This window comes from Dromiciops gliroides, chromosome 1, assembly GCF_019393635.1.
Source record: "Dromiciops gliroides isolate mDroGli1 chromosome 1, mDroGli1.pri, whole genome shotgun sequence".
In the NCBI taxonomy this organism is placed as follows: Eukaryota; Metazoa; Chordata; class Mammalia; order Microbiotheria; family Microbiotheriidae; genus Dromiciops; species Dromiciops gliroides.
The window spans coordinates 11,492,128-11,510,538 of record NC_057861.1 but is presented as its reverse complement, the minus strand read 5'-3'; the positions used below and the strand labels follow the sequence as shown (position 1 = coordinate 11,510,538).

Here is an 18,411-nt window from a genome sequence, read left to right as displayed (position 1 = left end):
ACCAGGGTCTTTAACCAGGCCCCCAGATCTCTAAGGAGTCCATGGAGAGATTTCAGGGGGGTTTGTGAACCTGGACAGGACAATTATGACATCTCCATTTTTCTGAACCTTTAACTGAAATTTGGCATTTCCTTTCATTATTTAAGACATAATTTGGAGCTGTTTTTGTGGTGGCTAAGAGTTGGAAATCAAAGGAATGCCCATCAATTAGGGAATGGCTAAACAAGCTGTGGCTACATGATGGTGATGGAATATTATTGTGCTATAAGAAATGACAAGCAGGATGACTTCAGAAAGGCCTGGAAGACTTGTATGAACTGATGTATACTGAAGTGAGCAGAACCAGAGAACATTGTGCACAGAGACAGCAATGTTGTTTGATGAAGATTGTGAATGACTTAACTATTCTAGCAATACAATAATGCAAGACCAATCCCAAAGGTCTATTGATGAAACATACTATGCACCTCCAAAGAAAGAACTGATATTGACTGAACACTGACTGAAGCAGGCTATTTTTCACTTTCTTTCATTTTTCTTTATTCATTTCTTATACAAAATGACTAATATGGTAATGTTTTACATGATTGCACATGTATAACTTATATCTGATTGCTTATTCCTTGGGGTTGGGGGAAGGGAAGGAAGGATAGAATTTGGAACTCAAAACTTTAAATTAAAATGTTTATTATTTTTAAAAAGTAAATAGCAGAGTTGAGATTCAAACCTTGGGGGGGGGAAAGACATTATTGGGGGAAAGGGCACTATCAGCTTCACCAGATTGTTCCAGGGCTCCAAGACACCCCCAAATAGGTTAGCAATGATGACAATAACAACAATAATATCTTACATTTATATGCCACTTTGATGTTTGTAAAGTGCTTTACATACGCTTTATTTAAGCTCCACACAGCCCTGTGAGATAGGCACGATCATTAATCCCATTTTATAGATGAGGAAACAGAGGCTGACGGGGTCAAGAGCTTTGCCCAGTCATGCATCTAGGAAGTGTCTGAGGCAGGACTCAGACTGACGTCTTCCTGATGCCAAATCCAGCGCTCCACGTGCACATACTGACCAAAAAGCGAGCCAGTGACTTGTACAAGGTCATTCGAGCATTGAGCAGCATGGCCCAGACAACAGTCCAGATCCTCTTGACTTTCTGCTCTCCAGAGCACACTCGATACCCTGAAAGGCTGCCCGTTGTTACAGCAGGAGTGACTTTAGATTCTGATCCTGAAACAAGAGTTTGTGAAATAGGGAAAAGCAGCTGGATTTCTCCATCTACTTCCTTGGCAAATCAAGTGAGATGAAACTCCACATGCTGCAAAGTCCATCCAAAGGCACAGAACAAGCAACATCTCCAGAGCCTGAGGCCAACCCTATTAGAGGAAGCAGGGATGAAGGAGACGGAGGAGGGTGTTTTGGGAATTCGACCCAAGCAAAGAATCGTTCCATTGCGATACTTTCCCTTCCGATGCTGTTTTTCAATTGGGCAGCAGTGTGGTTTGGACTTGAAGGCCAAGGTCCTGAGCGGCAGTCCCAGCCATCTGACAATATCTCCCTGACTGTAACTACTCTGAGATTATTCTCTTTCTGGAGAACAGGATGCCCCTGACCTTCCAGAAGGCTCCATGGTGCCACAGAGTGTGGGGTGCCAGAGATCTGGGTTCATGGTCTAGTTTTGCCAGGTGGGCCAGTCCCTTTCTCTTGTGCCTCCACTTCCCCACCTGTTAAGGACCCTGGCCTACAAATCTCCAGGGTCCCTTCCAAGTCACAGACCTGTGACCCACGAGCATGGGAAGGAACACTTGACCTCTGACAGCAGGCGCCATTTTCTCCTGTGATATCCCCAATCTATCTTTTTCTCTCTTTGGGAACATAGCACTTGGGGGAAAATGTTTCGGACATACCTGGCTCTACATACATTCATACTGTTGGAAAGGAAAGAGAAAGAGATGAAAGTGAGGCAAGAGGAAGACCCAGGGAAGCCTGGGATTCCCAACATCAAACGTGATAATACATGGAAAATGCCTGAAACTCCTCAGGGTAAAGACATGATATAAAACCAACCACAGGCCTATTAATATTATCATATTAATATGCATGAGTTAAAAGACTGTGGTCCTTGATCAGAAGAGAGCGTCATTCCCCAGAAATGTTAAAGTCAATACAGTCAATTGCAGGGCTTCTAAATTCCGATATATTGGAGTGTATTTGCTTGGGATTTCATTAATTGTGTTTGCCATCTATCTGAAATGATTTATACCCAACATACTCACATAGCAGCGGAGGGGAGAGATCAAGTCCCTTGGGACGAGAGCTGTAATACCATTTGCTTGACTGCAGTAAAACCCTTTTAAACGGCTTTTCAAAGTTTGTGATCCAGTATTTTATCTTACTTAAAACCTAAAGGGCGTGTCCAAATCGGGCTGCCTAGAAATCTCCAGCCATTGATTGTCAGCTGGAAACAAAGAAACAGACTCTGCACTGACACAGTTAAAAGCCAGGGGGGATATTAATCAAACTGATGTGCTGGCCCATATTCTCTGATGGAGGACTTATTTAAAATCAAAACTTTGCATAAGACTCTAACTTTCCTGATCATACCAAGGTCCTTGTTAGAATGGACCTAATGATGGGGTGATTGCTAAAAGCCTCAGCATGCGCTTTCATGCAAACATAGGGAACCCCAGAGATGATGCATACAGACCCTCTCATTGTACTGATGGGGAAACCAAGCCTCGAAGAGGGGACCTGACTCAGCCAAGGTCAGATACGGTCAGAAGCAGGGCCAGGATTCAAATCCAGGTCTCCTGATTCCAAATTTGGCAGCCTAATACAGTACCACGATTAAATGAAGCATGCAATGGCTTGGCATCCACAAGATTGTGGGTGGGTGAGAGGAAAGGTGGCTTGGGGGTGCCCTGAGAGGCAGAGGCGTGCTCTGGAGGCTGCCACTGGAAACAGGAATGCTGCAGAGAGACTGGGACAGTCTCTTGGGTTCAACGCTTGTACAAGCAAGCGAGTCTAGCAGCATAGCTGCTTCTGGACATCGCAAACAAAGCACTTAGAAGAGAAGAGACACACAATCTGAAATTAAACCTTGTCTTTCAGGTCACCGACAACACATCCTTTCTTCGAGACTTGTATATGTTAAGAATCTATGTGGGAACTCGAGCTGATGGCCAAAATAAAGAAGACTTGGAGGCAAGGTCTCACTGACCCGTAGCCTACTCGTGACCCAGCGGCCTGAGACTCTGCGATTCTCAGAGAGAATTTGTTTTTTTCCCTTCAAAAGGTAATGAGAATACCAGCCCTTCTACAAGCAAGTTTTCATGGGAAAAGCTCTGGTGCTCAGCCCCCCTTCATGCCTAATGCCAGCTCCTTCCTTGTTGTTCTTTCTCCAGACATCTTGTTTCTCCATAGGCCAGCCCTCTGTCAGCCTTCACTCAATCCTGATCTCTTTGAGAAAAAGGACAGTCTTTCTTCTTCTAGCAAACTTAATTTGTTTTAGCTTCAGTTTCCACGAGGAGAAAGGTCAGTGCATTTATCCACGATCCCAACATGTCCTCTCCCCTCCGCCCAACTTGGAGCATTTCCTTAAAGAGAGCCTCTCTCCTCACCCTCAGAAACATTCAATAAAGGGGACACTCGGGCTTTAAGAAAACCCCTCATTCAATGCTAAAGCACTCTGCCAACCCCCAGGGCCTCCTGGCAGCACCAGGCCTTCCAAGGCTGGTCTCTGGCAACACACTTTCACGCAAGCACTATTTTATTATTGCGAGTTGATGATTTTCCCTCGTTCCCTGCTATTTTAAATGCAGGGGCTCTTACAAAAGGCATCTGAGGGCCTAAGAGATGAAGGAACAATTACACTGCTGGTTCTCTGTGCCATCAGTGGCCTTTGGATGTGTCCAGGGGTGGGGGTGGACACCGGCCCTCTCAGGGGGGCATGGGCTGCCCAAGGAGAAAGCCATTTCTCCTCCTTTCATCTCTTTCTCATTTTGGCTTTAACATTCTTGTGACCTCCCAACACTGCTTAGCTCTGTTCTTGAGTTATTTGGGGCCAATGGAAGTGCGATTCTCACCGGGACTATTTAGCTCACTATTTCATTTCAAGGAAGTTGAGCAATGGGCATTTCAGTGAGCTCACAGATGGTCACTGAGCTGGGCCTTGTAATGTTCATGCAAAGCGTAGCACGACTCTGGATGGAGTGCAGTTGCTCAGTACAGAGAAAGCACTCTGCTGAGACCTCTAACCCTATGGATGAATGGGGAATGGAAGGAAGAGAGCAGGCCCACTCTGGCTGTTTACCGCCCACACTGGGAGCAGGCTGGGAGGCCCGTGGTGGTGTCCTTATTCTGCTGTTTCCGGTGGCATCACTTATGTCCCAGGGGTCCAGCTTCCTCATTTTTCAAATGGGAGTAACAATACATGTCCTCCCCCTCCCTCACCTATCTCGGGAGGATGTTCTGAGAGAGGCATTCTGGGGCTATCTCTTGGACAGGAGAGTTTGGTGTGAGGCCTGTGGTCGATGTAGGCCGGGCAGACAGTAGGTCAAGGGCCTGTGAGCACTTGTTTGTTTTTAATGAAGGGAGGGAAAGCCAATGTGCTTTTCACAGAAATGGGAAGGAGAGTTCTCCTGTGGGAAAGTCCTCATCGGCTTACTCCCACCCACATAATCAGAACCAGAAGAGAAACCCGGCCAAGATGGAGAAGTTACATTCTGATGAAAGTGGACAATTCAGACTCAAGCTTCTGCAGGTCAGGTTCCTCATATCAATCGATTCCCAGCAGCCCTTCATGTCTCAAGGGGCTTCACAAGCTGCTGTGGTGGGGCGATCCTGTGGGACGGGCCTCCCCACCTGGCCAGGGCCTCTAACGGCAGACACAACGGCACATCGACGGGCCTTTCCAACCCAGAAAGGGGGACCATCACAGAGAGCATGTGCTCAGATTCCCTGAGGAGACTTCCTGGGGGACTCCAGGGCCACGGCGACAGCCCTCGGGTGCTTACATGATGAAACTCTGAGCTCATCCAGCTGCGTGGTGGAGCCAACAGCTCAGGGATGACAGCTGGCCAGTCTGGGTCTGTGCCTCGTCTGTGTGGCGAGTCGTATCCATGCTCTCTAGACTCTGGTGAAGGTGACGGAAGACGGAGAGAGGGACTCAGCCTAGTGAACATCCACGTCAGCCCCGGATGCCTTTGATGTCACCTTTTCCTTCTCCGTGTGAGGTGACCAGTCATGGGTTCCCAAGGTGCCCGGGCTTAGGGCTGAGCTTGTGGGTTCCAAAGGTCTGGAAGTCCTGGGTCCACTGTGAGGATGTGGCTGTGGCAGGACTGGCTGAGGGCTCAGCAGGAGGCTCGGAAGCTGTTTGCGTTTGAGGGAAGTGGAGAGCCTGGAGCCACTGTGAAAAGTCAGCATCCCGAATGCGGCTTATGTTCTTATGGTGTTTGGGGGTCTTCCTCCCAACAGGGCGATGCAGCTGCAGTTACCAAAGCCTGTTCTAGGTTGATTTTGGCAAATGTGTCTCGCTTTCCGTTTCCGTGCAGGGACTAAATTAGCCATCCCATACCTGATTCACAGCGGACATTTAGCACCTTGTTTATCCCCCTGTGTGTGTGTGGGGGGGGGGGGGTTCCCAGAGGTGATCCAGAAGTAGGAGTGTCCCTGGGGTGCCAGGGGGGGGCATATGTCAAGGAAATGACCAAACCATAGGCCTGGGTACAGAGAGGGAGAAAGCCAAGCACACCAAGCCTGAGGTGATCCAGTTGTGCTCCTCAAGAGCAGACAGGCCTAGAGAGCCCAAGAGCCCAGGGGGCAGCTCCGTGAGGCACTTGGGAGAAGCCTCTGGTTGAAGGGATTGGGCCTTAAATGGGACAGGATTGTGGAAACAGAGACCCGGGCTCCGGTTCTGGCTCTGGCGCAGACCCCAAGGGTGAGCTAAGACAGTCGCTGCCCATCTCTGGACCTGATGATTTCTAGGCAAAGCTGGACTGGGGGTGAGTAGGGCAGGCTGGCCGGGGAGCCTCACACAGTGGAGGAGCAGTGGGAGAGAATGAAGGGGCAGATGTTAGGATTTCACAGGTACAAACGCTGAGACCCCTCTGCACACCAAGTGAGGCAGATTCTCCCTGCAAGGAGTTCACATTCTCCTGGAGGTCGGGGCCTAACATCTAGAGGAGGTCTCCACTCCAGGTGAGGACAGAGAGACCCTGCGGTCCTAGAGGGAAGGGAAGCACAGTAGCTCCTGGTATGCATGCCATGACCCAAGGGCTTTTGAGACAAGAGCCGTCTCTCCCCAGGCCTCAGTGTCGGCTGCTGGGGCCGGGGGTGGGCTGCAGAGTAGGGCTGATGGTGGACCGGACGGGTGGGAGGGGGTATTGGTGGTGGGGCTCTTAGGCTTCCCCGCCTACGGTGGCAGCTGGTATTGAGGTCACAACAAAAACCAATGCACATATTTTATACCAGGAAATCCTGCTCCCTATGGCACGAATGAGTCTGTTTTGTGACACACCACTCCCTATGTGACTCCAGCACCTTAGGGATCTGTGATGTGTGTGTGGAGGGGTGTCCCCAAGCCTTCTAGAATTTAGTAGAGAAGTCTGAGGAGGCATCTGAGGCTCATAAATGTCAGTGGTAGGATGTGAAACAAGGTCTTGCTGATTCCAAGCCCAACTATGAGTCACAATGAAAAGCAATAGACAAGGCATAACTGTATCTTCTAAGATTGCTTCTCCTGCTACAGTTCTGCATTAACTGCTGAATTCATAAGCAATCGAATGCCTTGCTATTAGAACTACTTATTCCTTCTGTATGTGTGAAAAATACATTCTGCCCCACCAGTGCTGAGTGCTCCAAGCTGGGGAATGCTGGTCCTCAGGATGCTACAACAAAGAAGCGAGCCTTGCCACCAGATCACCTAGAGCCAAGAGCGGTCAGCAGGTGTGACCTCAGGCAGGGTCACTCGTGGATGGCCGACTGCTGCAGTCTGTCTATGCTGGGCCAGAGCCCAGCGGCCACCCATCAGTAAGCACAGACTGCCCTGCGTCCTGGAAAAAGAAGACCAGGACAACTTGTCAGCACCTTTTTCTACGTCCAAAAGCTGGGTGTCAGCCGGACTCCAGGCTGGCACAGCAGAGAGACCTGGTGTCCCCCACAGCAGCTCAAATGAATCGATGAAGCCCATGCGGGGGGCGACCCCCACCATCTCTGCAGCTCTGACTTGGGCATTCTAAGGAAAGGCCCCACCGGCACTGACGTCTCACCACTTCACTTCTGTTTTCTACAGAACAACAAATGGAGACGGAGCCAAGAAAGGGAATCCGTACACATGGTAGAGGTTAGAAACATCAAGACAACCATGGCCCCAGAGGAGCCACCTTGCTCAGAGAATCTGCAGCCTCATAAAGAAACATCACGCATCCAAGAGCACATCTGTGGGAAGCGACGGAGGCAGTGGATGAGCCCTGGGCTCGGTTCTCACTCGTCATCTGCCAGCACCAAGAACTGCTCCGGACAAAGCCTGTCATCGTCTGGGCCTACAGTGGAAGGACTGGCCTCAAGAAACTCCCCGTTCCTCTCCAGCACTGGTGTTCTAGGCATCTGGGCTGTAACTCTACCTCCTCACTGCCTTTAGGAAGGAGCAGGCCACAGCCCGGACTGGAATTTAACATCGTACAAGGGCTTCGTGGGCTAACCTGGGAACCCAAACACCATTCATCACACGGTTTCTAGGAGGAAATGTTGCTTGAATTTCAAGCGATAAAAAATCTCTTTTTTAAACGCAGCCTATTTGCAGTTTGGGCACTGCCTGGATACACAGACATCATGAGTCAATTGGCTGCCAGGGAATAGAGCAGCTAATCAGGAAAGACTCTCTGAAGGAAGCTGACAGAGAAGTGAAGTCATTTAAAAAATTACATTTGTATGGATATCTTTGGTTTCAATGTTAGCTACATTTCCCAATGGAAGCCTCTTCACTCCTTCTCCCAGAGAACCAGAGAACTAGACTGAAAAGAACAGGAAGGAAAGAGATAGAATCAGCCTGTGCATGGTGATGCAGCAGATGAGAAAAACCTTCACAGCCACAGAAAACAGCCCACTCTCATTCCTGGTTATTTGGGATCAGCAGAGGAGCATGTGGATGGCTACGAATGAGTGAAGAGAACAACCCACTGAAGGCGGACGGACAAAGGATAGACTTGAGAGTTCAGAGGATCTGGACTTGAACCTCAGCTCTCCCGTTTCTGACCCTGGACATTCACTGGTTAAGTGACTTTCCTGAACAGTTTGCTCAGCTGTAAAAAAGAGAATGACATTTGTGCTCCTTGCCTTTCAGCTGCTGAGAGGACCAAATGAGATAATGTAGGTGCTAAGACTCGGGCCCCTCAATGGCAGATCTCTTGGACACAGAAACTGACTTTAGCCTCTCTCCAAAGTGAATTCAGAGTGCCTCTAGTTAGTCTGAGGTGGAAGCACCAATGGAAACCTCCCCCCCGCCCCCCATGACAAGCATGTTTTACTTCACTTACAACCAAGACGTCTGGCACTTCATTTAAATTCCTACAACAAACTGACTTTGCCTCAAAGAACAGGTTAGTAAAGAGCTCGCGAAACAGACTTAATAAAGAACACCGTTCAGTCCCAACCATGTCCTTACAGAATATCCAATGCCGAGGTTATGACTCCAAAATCAACAAGGAGAATGAGAAACTAGAGCCCTATTTCCCTGAGTTGCAGGTACAGAAGTCTTCCTTTAAAGACTTTTTCATTTAATCTTATTTTTGTCCTAAACTTCACAAACACCCAATAAACGAGCCTTTCTGTCTACACAGAACAGGGAAGGACTGGACATGACACGGTGAATTCCCATTCTCTTTAATCATTTCATAAATTCAACATGAAACTTTCAAAGTTATTTTGCTTTTCTGTAATTTCCTTCTGTTCTGTTCTCATTTCCCCTCTGGGATCAGGGCATCCCTGGCTCCCCTCTCTCTCTCACCACGCTTCCGCTGGAAATAAAAAACAATTTTTAAAAAATCTTGTAACACTTGGCCGGGTTTAAAAAAAGTATGTCTCATTTTGCATCATTAACACAGTCGGGTGGCACAGTGGGTAAATGACAGGATCTGGAGTCAGGAAGACATGAGTTCAAATCTCATTTACTAGCTATATGATTTAACCTCTTTGTGCCTCAGTTTCCTTATCTATAAAACAGACATAATAACAGCACCTACCTCCTAACAGCATTGTTACAAAGATCAAATGAGTTAATATATGAGGCATTTTGTAAACTTTAAAGTATCAAAGAAATGTTAGGTGGTGGTGGCAGCAGTGGCAGCAGTGGCAGTAGTAAGTAGTAGTAGTAGTAGTATAGTAGTAGTAGTAGTAGTAGTAGTAGTAGTAATAGTAGCTCCTCTCCATAAGGAGGGTAAGTCCTATGCTGTTTCTTTCCCAATTCATTGCCATTTCATTGGTCTTGAGTTCTTAAGTCTTTCAAAGCTGGTTTCCTCACATCACCAGGTTTCTCTTGGGTTCTGATCATTGCTCTGCATCAATTCACATAAGTCTCTCATTTTTCCTACTCCTTTCTTTCCACACCATCATTTGTTTCTAGCCATTCCCCAACTGACAAGCACCTCCTTTGTTTCCAAGTCTCTGCCACCGACAAAAGAGCTGCTGTAAATATCCTGTTTATATAAGTTCTTTTTTCTTTCTTGATCACTTTAGGGAAGAGGCACGCTGGTGTTCTTGCTGCATCACGGGGGTGTGCACTATTTAATGACTCCAAATTGTTACCAGATTAAATGGGCCAATTCACAGCTTTACCAGTAATGCAAGTGTGTGGTTGTTTCCTGCTGTCCCTTCCAACATTTGTCGATCTCCATTTCATCGTCTTTGATTTTTGGATGTCACGGCGGAAACTCAGAGTTCTTCTCATTTGCACTTCTTTAATTTTTAGTGATTTGGAGCATTTTTCACTATGGTTTATTGCAAGCTTGGGAGTCTTCCTTTGAAAGCTGGCTGTGCATGTCCTTTGGCCATTTATCTACTGGGGAATGATTCTTGTTCTTATAAATTTGAATGAATTCCTTGAATTTCTTGAATGTCAGACCTTTATCAAAGAAACATGTTACAAAGATTTTTTCTCCAGTTGACTGTTTCCTTTCTAATTTTAGCTGCACCAGTGTTTTTGTGTGCATGAATGTTTAATTTATGTAATCAAAACTGTCCATTTTATCTTTTACAATCCTCTCTAGGCCTTGTTCGATAACAGTTCCTCTAGCCATAATTGTGAGAGATATTTTGTCCTTGCCTCTCTACTTTGTTTATGATATGGCCTACAAATGTCTTTTCTGTCCATGAAAACAAGCAAAAGAGAACAGTACCAGCCTCTCATGGGCCTGGTGTAAGAGGCTTGTCCAGTGCCTGGCTCATTCTAGGTGCTTCACAGGTCCTGCTCCCCGGCTCCTCCCCTTCTCATCCAGTTCTTGGTTTTCTTTGTGCACTGAAATGCTTGTGCTGACTGATGACTCTTAGCTTCCTGGCTCCTCAGGACAAGGACACACTTCTCTTTCTGGGCCTCCTCAGTCTGAGGGCCTTCCCTCTGAGGTCACCGCCAGTGCATCATGCTTTCTGCCTTGTTTGTCCCGTTGTCTCACGGTCATCTCCCACACTAAAGTGGGAGCCCCTTGAGGGTAGGGACTGTGTCTGCCTTTCTTTATAGCCCAAGGCCTGACACAAAGAAGTGCTGACCCCTGAGTAGGGCTGGGAGGAAGAGGAGGCAGGGAGGCAGCTAATGGTGGCAGCCCGAGAATGCCAAGGCTTGTGGACCAGGGCAGGGGGAGGTTGCTCCATATAGTGTCTGGAGGGGAGCAAGAAGACTGGAAAAGTAAGGAGGGCCCAGGCCAGGCCAGGCCGGAAAAGCCAAAGAGTACTTTATATCTGGCCTTGTGGCAAGAAGGAGTGCCCTGGAGTGTCTGAGGGTGGGATCCCACAGCTAGACCTTCTCTGTGGGGAAGCTTCCCGCTTGCTGTCTGACTGTGCCTCCACAGTCTGGAGGGTGGGGGTGGGAACAGGCCATTCTAACCTCGAGCCGCCATGACCCCTCAGATGACGAGTTTCCTGAAGGATGGAGTCAAGAGTGAGGCCATTTCTGCAGACCCTGAAGGCCACCGTGCCAAGTCAGCCAGATGGCAGCCTTCATTCTCTCCTCCTTTCCTCTTTTCCATGCCCATCTGAGGGCTGATGGACTGCCCAAGTTGAAGAGATGAGGCCTGACCCCAGGGTGAACGAACTCATTGAGTCTCCCACACCCACGCCCCCCCCACCCCCGTTTTGGTCCCTGCCTCCTATTTCTTTGGACATCCTAGTTAAGCTATGGTCATTCCCTTCAATTGAACAAACGGCCTGTTGCTTTCAACATCAAAGGCAGTGTGGCCTAGTGGATAGAGAACGGGCCTTGACCCTGGCAGTCACTGACTAGTTGAGTGACCGTTTGTGAGCGTTGGCAAGTAACTACCTCTCCAGGCCTCAGTTTCCTCAGGGGTTAAAATGAGAAACTTGGACTACACACAGTGTTTTTTAGTCCTAAGAACTCAAGAATCAATGTTTCCTTTTCCATAAAATAGGAATAAGGAGAATCCCTACAGTATGGCCCTCACAGCATCCTAGCAGGATTTAAATGAGATCATGGAAACCAAATACCCGTGGCCACAATGCAAGGCTAGCGTCTCATAGCACGGTGTCCTTTTGTGACACATTTCTCACCTCAGTGTGGCCCCGATGTTCACTTTAATGAGTTTTCCTCTGGACAGAAATGCTTCTGCGTGGGTTTGAGGGGAGGAAGCAGGGGCCTGTCTCCTGCCTCCAGACACAGAAGGCATGTGACTTGAGCCTAAGCCCTCTCTGCCCCATCCCCCGCCCCCCCAGCTCCTGGCTAAGGGAGTCCTGGTTCCTTACTAGTGCCAGAGGCTCTAGCAGCAGCCCCGCCTCCCTTTTGTGAGAGTATTTCTAAGGGCAGAATGCCTTGCTTATGGATCTCACAGACAGCAGAAGTCATTCTAAAGAATGTGCCCCTCCACTGGCAAGGAGCAAAGGCTATTTTTTCCCCTCTGCTACAACCCCCAGAGGTCCCAGAGGAAAATAAAGAAGCCCAGGCACCACCAGCGTTCGTGACCAATTCCTCCCGGTGAGCTGCAGGCCTGCCTGGTCTGAGGGAGTCACCGGCTTGACAATCCTCTTTGGTCCACAGAAGCCTGTGACACACACATTGCTGGAAAGGTTGCCAATCCTTTGGCTTCTGAACCCAATACTCCCCGGGAGGACCCGGTTCTCTGGTACAAAGGCACGGTTTTACCTTTTAACCCAACCTCCTGTACTACTGCAAGTCAAACAATTACCTCATTACAGTCACACACACACAAACCTTGGGTGGAATTCACATCCGTGCGATGGCAAACTTTATAATAACATACACGGTATAAAAATGTCTGCAGAACGGGCCAAGAAAAACAGCATTGTGCTTGGAGGAAGTGCTGCGGTCAAGATGATGTCATCAGAAAGCGTCAAATTAATTTCCTGCGGTTCCATCCTACAGGAAATCCAGGAGCTCAGCTTTCTCTAACACCCAAGAAGCCATTTTTTGTCAATAACTGCTCATTAAGAACCCAGATGTGTGATCAGTTTGGGCCTGTGGTGATTAAGGCCCTTTCTTCACAAGGACTCTAAATAAAACTTCATTATTAATGATTTTAGGCATTAATGGGATCAAAAGAAATGTTTCACCATTGGCAGTAGGGCAAGTGATGGAGAGCAAAGGATGACTCAGGAATCAGCTGATGTGGGCTCCTCAGACAAGAGCCGGAGCCCTTGGGCCCCTTCAGCGCAGGAGAGAGCGCTGGCCCTGGACACTTGGAGTCTAAGCCCTTCTCCTCAGTAACTGGCTTGACCCCCCCTGAGTCTCCTCATCTGTAAAATGGATTAAGCATTCTCACACTCCCTCCCTTACAGGGCTGTGGTGAGCACTCCCTGCGAGCATTAGACACAAGGAGCTAGTGAGCATTCCTGCGCTGACTTGCCCAAGGATACACATGGCTCAGTGGTGGTGGTGGTGGTGGGAGAAATACTAAATACGCACACAGCATTTACTGTACTCAAGGCTCTGCGCTGTATAAATATTACTTCATTCGATTCTCACTATAAACCCTGGGAGGTAGTTGCTATTATTATCCCTATTTCATAATTGAGGAAATTGAGGTGAAGTGACTGGCCCAGGGTCACACAGCTGGTTAAGTGCCTGAGGCCAGATGTGAACTCATGTCTTCTTGACTCTAAGCTCAGTGTTCTAGCCACTGAGTTACCTAGCTACCCCTGGTATGTCTGGGCTACTAAGAGATAGGGATAAAGTCAGAATTTGAAAACAGGTTCCCCAACTCCAGATTCAGTGCTTCTTACAAGGAAATGGAATGGACACAGGGACAAGGAAAGTGGCCATTTCTAATGGCAGCCAGGGAGGAAGAGAGGAAGAATGCTAGGCCAGGAGTCAAGACAGGCTTAGTTTAAATCCCATCTCAGTCACTTCCCCTCAGCCAGCCTCAGTTTTCTCATCTGTAAAATGGGAAAAATAAAATTCCCTTCCTCGGAGGGTGAGGATCAAAAAGATAACGAGTGTGAAGAAGCACTGAGCCAAGCCTGGCCCACTATCGCCCACCCTGATGAAATGACAAGCCCTTCAAGTGAGTCATTCATAGGACTGGTGGTAACCCCAAAGAAGCTCCCTGCAGAGCCAGGGGCAAGATCCCCAAGACCAGTTCCCAGAAAGGTCACATGACACTGGTTTTAAAACCAAAAAGAAACAAATGGAAATCAGGTCAGGAACCAAAAGATGTGTAGGGAAGGGCCCGGGAGAAATACCTTCTAGAGCAAAGTCATCCTAAGTCCTTAAAGGTCAGCCTGATAAAGAGGTTTTCCAGCAGCAAGGCTGGGTCCCTCACTTGGCCAGAGGAGGGGTCCTCCTTTGGGGTCCTCCAGGTCTAGGCCTTCATTGAGTGCTTCAGAGAGGCTCTCTGCTCTTACTCTCCCCTCCCCTCTTCTCTTTATCCACCTTGCAGCCACCTCCAAATATGTTCTCCCAGCCTCCCTTGTAACACACCAGTAGGGTCAGGTAAAACGAATCAAATACGGCCCCTGTGTGAGAGGGCAGGCCTCCATGTGCCCTCCCAGCCCCGGCCTCTCTCTCTGCGCAGGCTTCCCCAGCAGAGCCTGCCCAGAGCTCCCACATCGTGATGTCAGAAGCCTCCAGGTCCCCCTCCTCTTATCTGCCATCCTCTCACCCAAGTCTTCCCAAGCATCTCTGAGCGTTTCACATTTATCGTTCCCTACATCAAGTGTTGCAACGTGCTCAGTGGCTCCCCGAGGATGGGCTCCTGCTTCCCCGCTATCTCTTCCCCCTCCTCTGGACCTGCTTTTCTAAATATTTTTGTTCATTAGAAGACCTTTGCTGCTGTCTTGGGCCTCCTTAGGGGCCTGTGCGCCCGGGTGCTATTGCTGGATCAAAGGCTACACAGAGTTTAATGACGTTTTCCAGTATCATTTCAAGTTTCCCCCAACAGATGGACCGCTTCACACCGTCCGCCTGCGTGCCGTCTGCCTACAGCCCCTCTAACATTCACGCTTTTTGGTTTTGTGTTGTTTTTGCCCATCTGATCCTCCCTCATTTTACCAACGAGGAAACTGTAAGGAAACATAGTCTGCCCAAGATCCCACAGGGAATAAATGGCAGCCACGATTTAAATTCAGGTCACTGGAGTCCAGGGCAACAAGGTGATACAGCGGACAGTGCTGGGCTTGGAGTCGGGAGCAACCGAGTTCAAATCTGGCCTCAGACACTTAGTAGCTGTGTGATCCTGGGCAAGTCACTTCACCCCGTCTGCCTCAGTTTCCTCCTCTGTAAAATGAGCTGGAGAAGGAAATGGCAAAGCGCTCCAGTATCCTTGCCAAGGAAACCCTGCATGGGGTCATGGAGGGTCAGACGTGAGTGAGGGGGAATAAAAGACCAGGCTGGAGTCCAGAAGTGGAGCTCTCTTCCCTGGACCGTTCTGGGGAATCCCAAGAGCCCAAGGCAGAAGTGGAGAAAGGAGCCCCGTGCGCCAGGAAGAGAGATGTGGAGGAGGGGAGGCTGCAGCCCGCTTGGCTCCAGGCTGGCTGCTCTCGGCTCTGCCCTGGCTTGCTGTGTGACCACGGACAAGTCCCTTCCCCTCTTTGGGTTGCAGCCCCTGGCTAGTTCTGCCCTCGAGTCCCTTCTAGTGCTGACACAAACTACTTGTGACACTTGTGTGTTTCGTGTGTGTACATATATGTAACACACATGGTCTTTCTACACGAGCTGTGGTTGCCACGGATGTTATTCTGTGGGAGAACAGGGCTGTGGCGCACACTGGGTCCACAGCTGAGGGACAAGTGGTCCTGTGCCATTCTGCCCAAGCAGTGGGCAATCACTGAGCCAGAGAGACTCGACTTTCTCCTGTGCGTTCTAACCCTGAGCACTGCCTTGGGCAGGCCACCCCTGAAGGACCTGTATCAGTGTGCATTTATGTAAACTGAGACAGCAGCAAGGAAGTCCCTGCTGTGAGTGAGGCTCAGGGGCCATGAGTGCTCTGTAAGGAAAGCTCACCACTCAAAGGCCACCTCAAAGATTTGGGGAAATGGCTAGAAAAAAAAAATGAGGATCGACATGTAAGTGTTCAGGGTAGGACATGGCAGAGGGAAATCAAACTGTCAGGTCAGGGAAAAGCTAATTCCCTGAGAGGGGAACCTTGAAACAAAACATCATAGCTCAAGGACTCCAGTAAACCTGGGAGAGACACAGTGTGGATAGTGTCCCATTGCACAGGTATGGAAACCAAGGCTTACAGGACTGAGGCGACTCCTAAGTGGCTTCTGCCTCCCAGTCCCATGCTGGCTTCCACCACTCTGTGTGTTCTCCCAGTCAAACTGCACCACGGGCTAGGGAGGAAGCAGCAAGGCAAGGCTAGGTCACCTGCAAGCACCCTGGATGCACACTGTTCAGGCCATTACTAAAGTCCCATGCATAGATCAAGGCTTCCCAACTTCAGAGGACCCAGAGAAAGTGGGAAAGGCCCAGAAGAGAGCAGTCAAGATGATTCGAGTTTTAGTCAATAGAACCTGAGGAAAGACCAATCGGTATCTTTTCAGGATGGATGGAGAACAGGCCAAGACCTTGGATAATGGCAGCCAGCTGCTCTCTAGCTCCCCACAGCACAGAGAAAGGGAAATGGGTTTAAACAGTCCTACAAGTGCCCAGCATCTAGAGGGGAAGATTCCTGGATAGGGGGTTGTTGAATTTCCTTCTTCAATGTCTTTAAAACCTGAATTAGCAATGCATTAGTCCAGGCTGATGTGGGGGGGAGGGGAAGAGACTGGTCCAGAGGACCTCCCTGTGTCCCTCTGGTCCTTAGAATTCACTGATTTGCTGAAAACATACAAAGGCAGAGATTTACAGGGCCTAGATAACCCTGACTGAAATGAAAAGCCCTACTATGAAGATAAAAGAAAATCAATAATGTTAGCCTTCCTTTTCTTTCTTTTTAAAAATACCAATTGTTAAATTGATATTTCTTTGCTATTAATCAGGGCATAGCTTCTTCCACCTAACCCAGTGGAAATCTATGGTTTGAAGTTTTAATAATAGATCAACATCTCATTTATCTGATATTTTCATAGAATCAGCTACACAAGAGGAAAGAAAGGTGTTCGGGCTTTGAGGTTTATACTTAAAACACCGTGACTTTTTTTTATCTTATTTTATCCATTTGTGCCAGAAATCTCTCTTAAAAGCATCACACACACACACACACACACACACACACACTCCCTACCTTCTGAAATGCTTTACATTGAATATCATTTAACCTCTTCCCAGAGGTCCCAGGTCACAAACATCAATCATGCATTGCTGATGTTATGGGTGAGCTATGGCTATGGAGGGGGGCGAGCTCTCTGGAGCTGGACTCGGCCACCACCATCCAGTATGGTTCGCATAATACCTGTATCAGGTTTTTACAGTTTTTCTCTCTCCTCTCACCCAGCAAACAGCCACCTGTTAATGCTGCTGGGGTGCTTCTCTCCCTCCTGTCTCCTTTCTAATGGGCTATTTCTAATTGACTGTGCTTTACCAAAATTAGCAGCCGAGTTAGGACAAACGGGCTCTGAGTGAGGGCCTTAGGGCCCTGCCTCTGAACATCATGAGCCTCGTGCAGAGGTTTTGGGACCAATAGCTCTTCTGCATTCAGAATAGCTGGGATTAACAGATTGCTCAAGCATGACTGTAAATCACATTACTAAAATAATACCCCTTAATGAGGTCTGATAGCAAACCTGCAAAATTCAAGCATGTTTACAAATGATTCCTGCTGACGCCCATGCCTTGACTCGCAGGCACCCTCTACCACTGTCCCAGCGTGAATTCTCTCCTGGGGTCACAACGACAGAGTTTGAGCTGTTGCTACAACCCTTAGGCCGCTGCTGTGATTCAGATGAAAATTGCACGGCTGTCTTTCCTGTGGACGTGCACAGCTCCTGGATGACACCGGCTTCCCAGGCCCACAGGCCTCGGTGTCAAAAAGAAAGGCTCTCTGCTAGAGAAAGAACCTTGGCACAGCCTCTATTCTAAAGTAGTTAGGTTCCACTTGAGGAGAATCATGTACACATTTCAGAGAGAAAGAACAACCCGATTGCCCTGCGCCCGCTCTACAGAAGAGATACTCCATGTCCTGGGGGGTGCCAAGGGGCCACAAATCCGGGATCCCCAGAATTCCTACCTCACGGTCCTTGAGCTTCATGGCCAGCACCAGCTGATGTCTGTGATTCGTGAGAGCCTCTCGGTAATTTCCTTTGGAGAAGAATGCGGAGCCCAGATTCCCATGAGCTCGGCATTCCCCCGTCTGGTCACCTGGGTGGCAGATAAGCAAAAGAAAAGCTTTTGTGAGGACCGACGTGAAGGGTTATCTCTGAAGGACATCCCGATTAAAGAACGACCGATTTTCTCCATGAAATCTAAGCCTTAACTCACTATCTCTTGGAAGAATGATTTTTTTTTTCCTTCCAATGACCCTGGCCAGAAAGGGCAGAGAACTTGGCTCTGGATGAATAACCATTCAGCCACTAAGATCACAACACACGAGCCCAGTAAGGGGTTAAATACCTTGCCAGATGCCCCAGGAGCCTCCTTGCTGCTCTGCCAATGACCCTTGATTCAGAGCAGCTCAGCAGCAGGCATGTTCAGACCCCTGAATTCAAACTCATTATCAAACATTCCTTTCTCTCTCAGACCCAGTCTGGGCCTAAGGCCCTACAGATACAAAATTCAGCAGAGCCAGTTGT

General features: G+C 48.6%; 1 protein-coding gene across 1 annotated transcript in view; it reads right to left on the bottom strand.

Annotated features, from left to right (window-relative positions):
* Positions 1-18,411, bottom strand: part of TTC28 (tetratricopeptide repeat domain 28) — a 668,012-nt gene that overhangs the window by 262,565 nt on the left and 387,036 nt on the right. Inside the window, exon 5 of the mRNA XM_043977397.1 lies at positions 17,850-17,980. Within this exon, the coding sequence (XP_043833332.1) occupies positions 17,850-17,980 (131 nt within the window). The remainder of the gene's footprint in view (positions 1-17,849; positions 17,981-18,411) is intronic.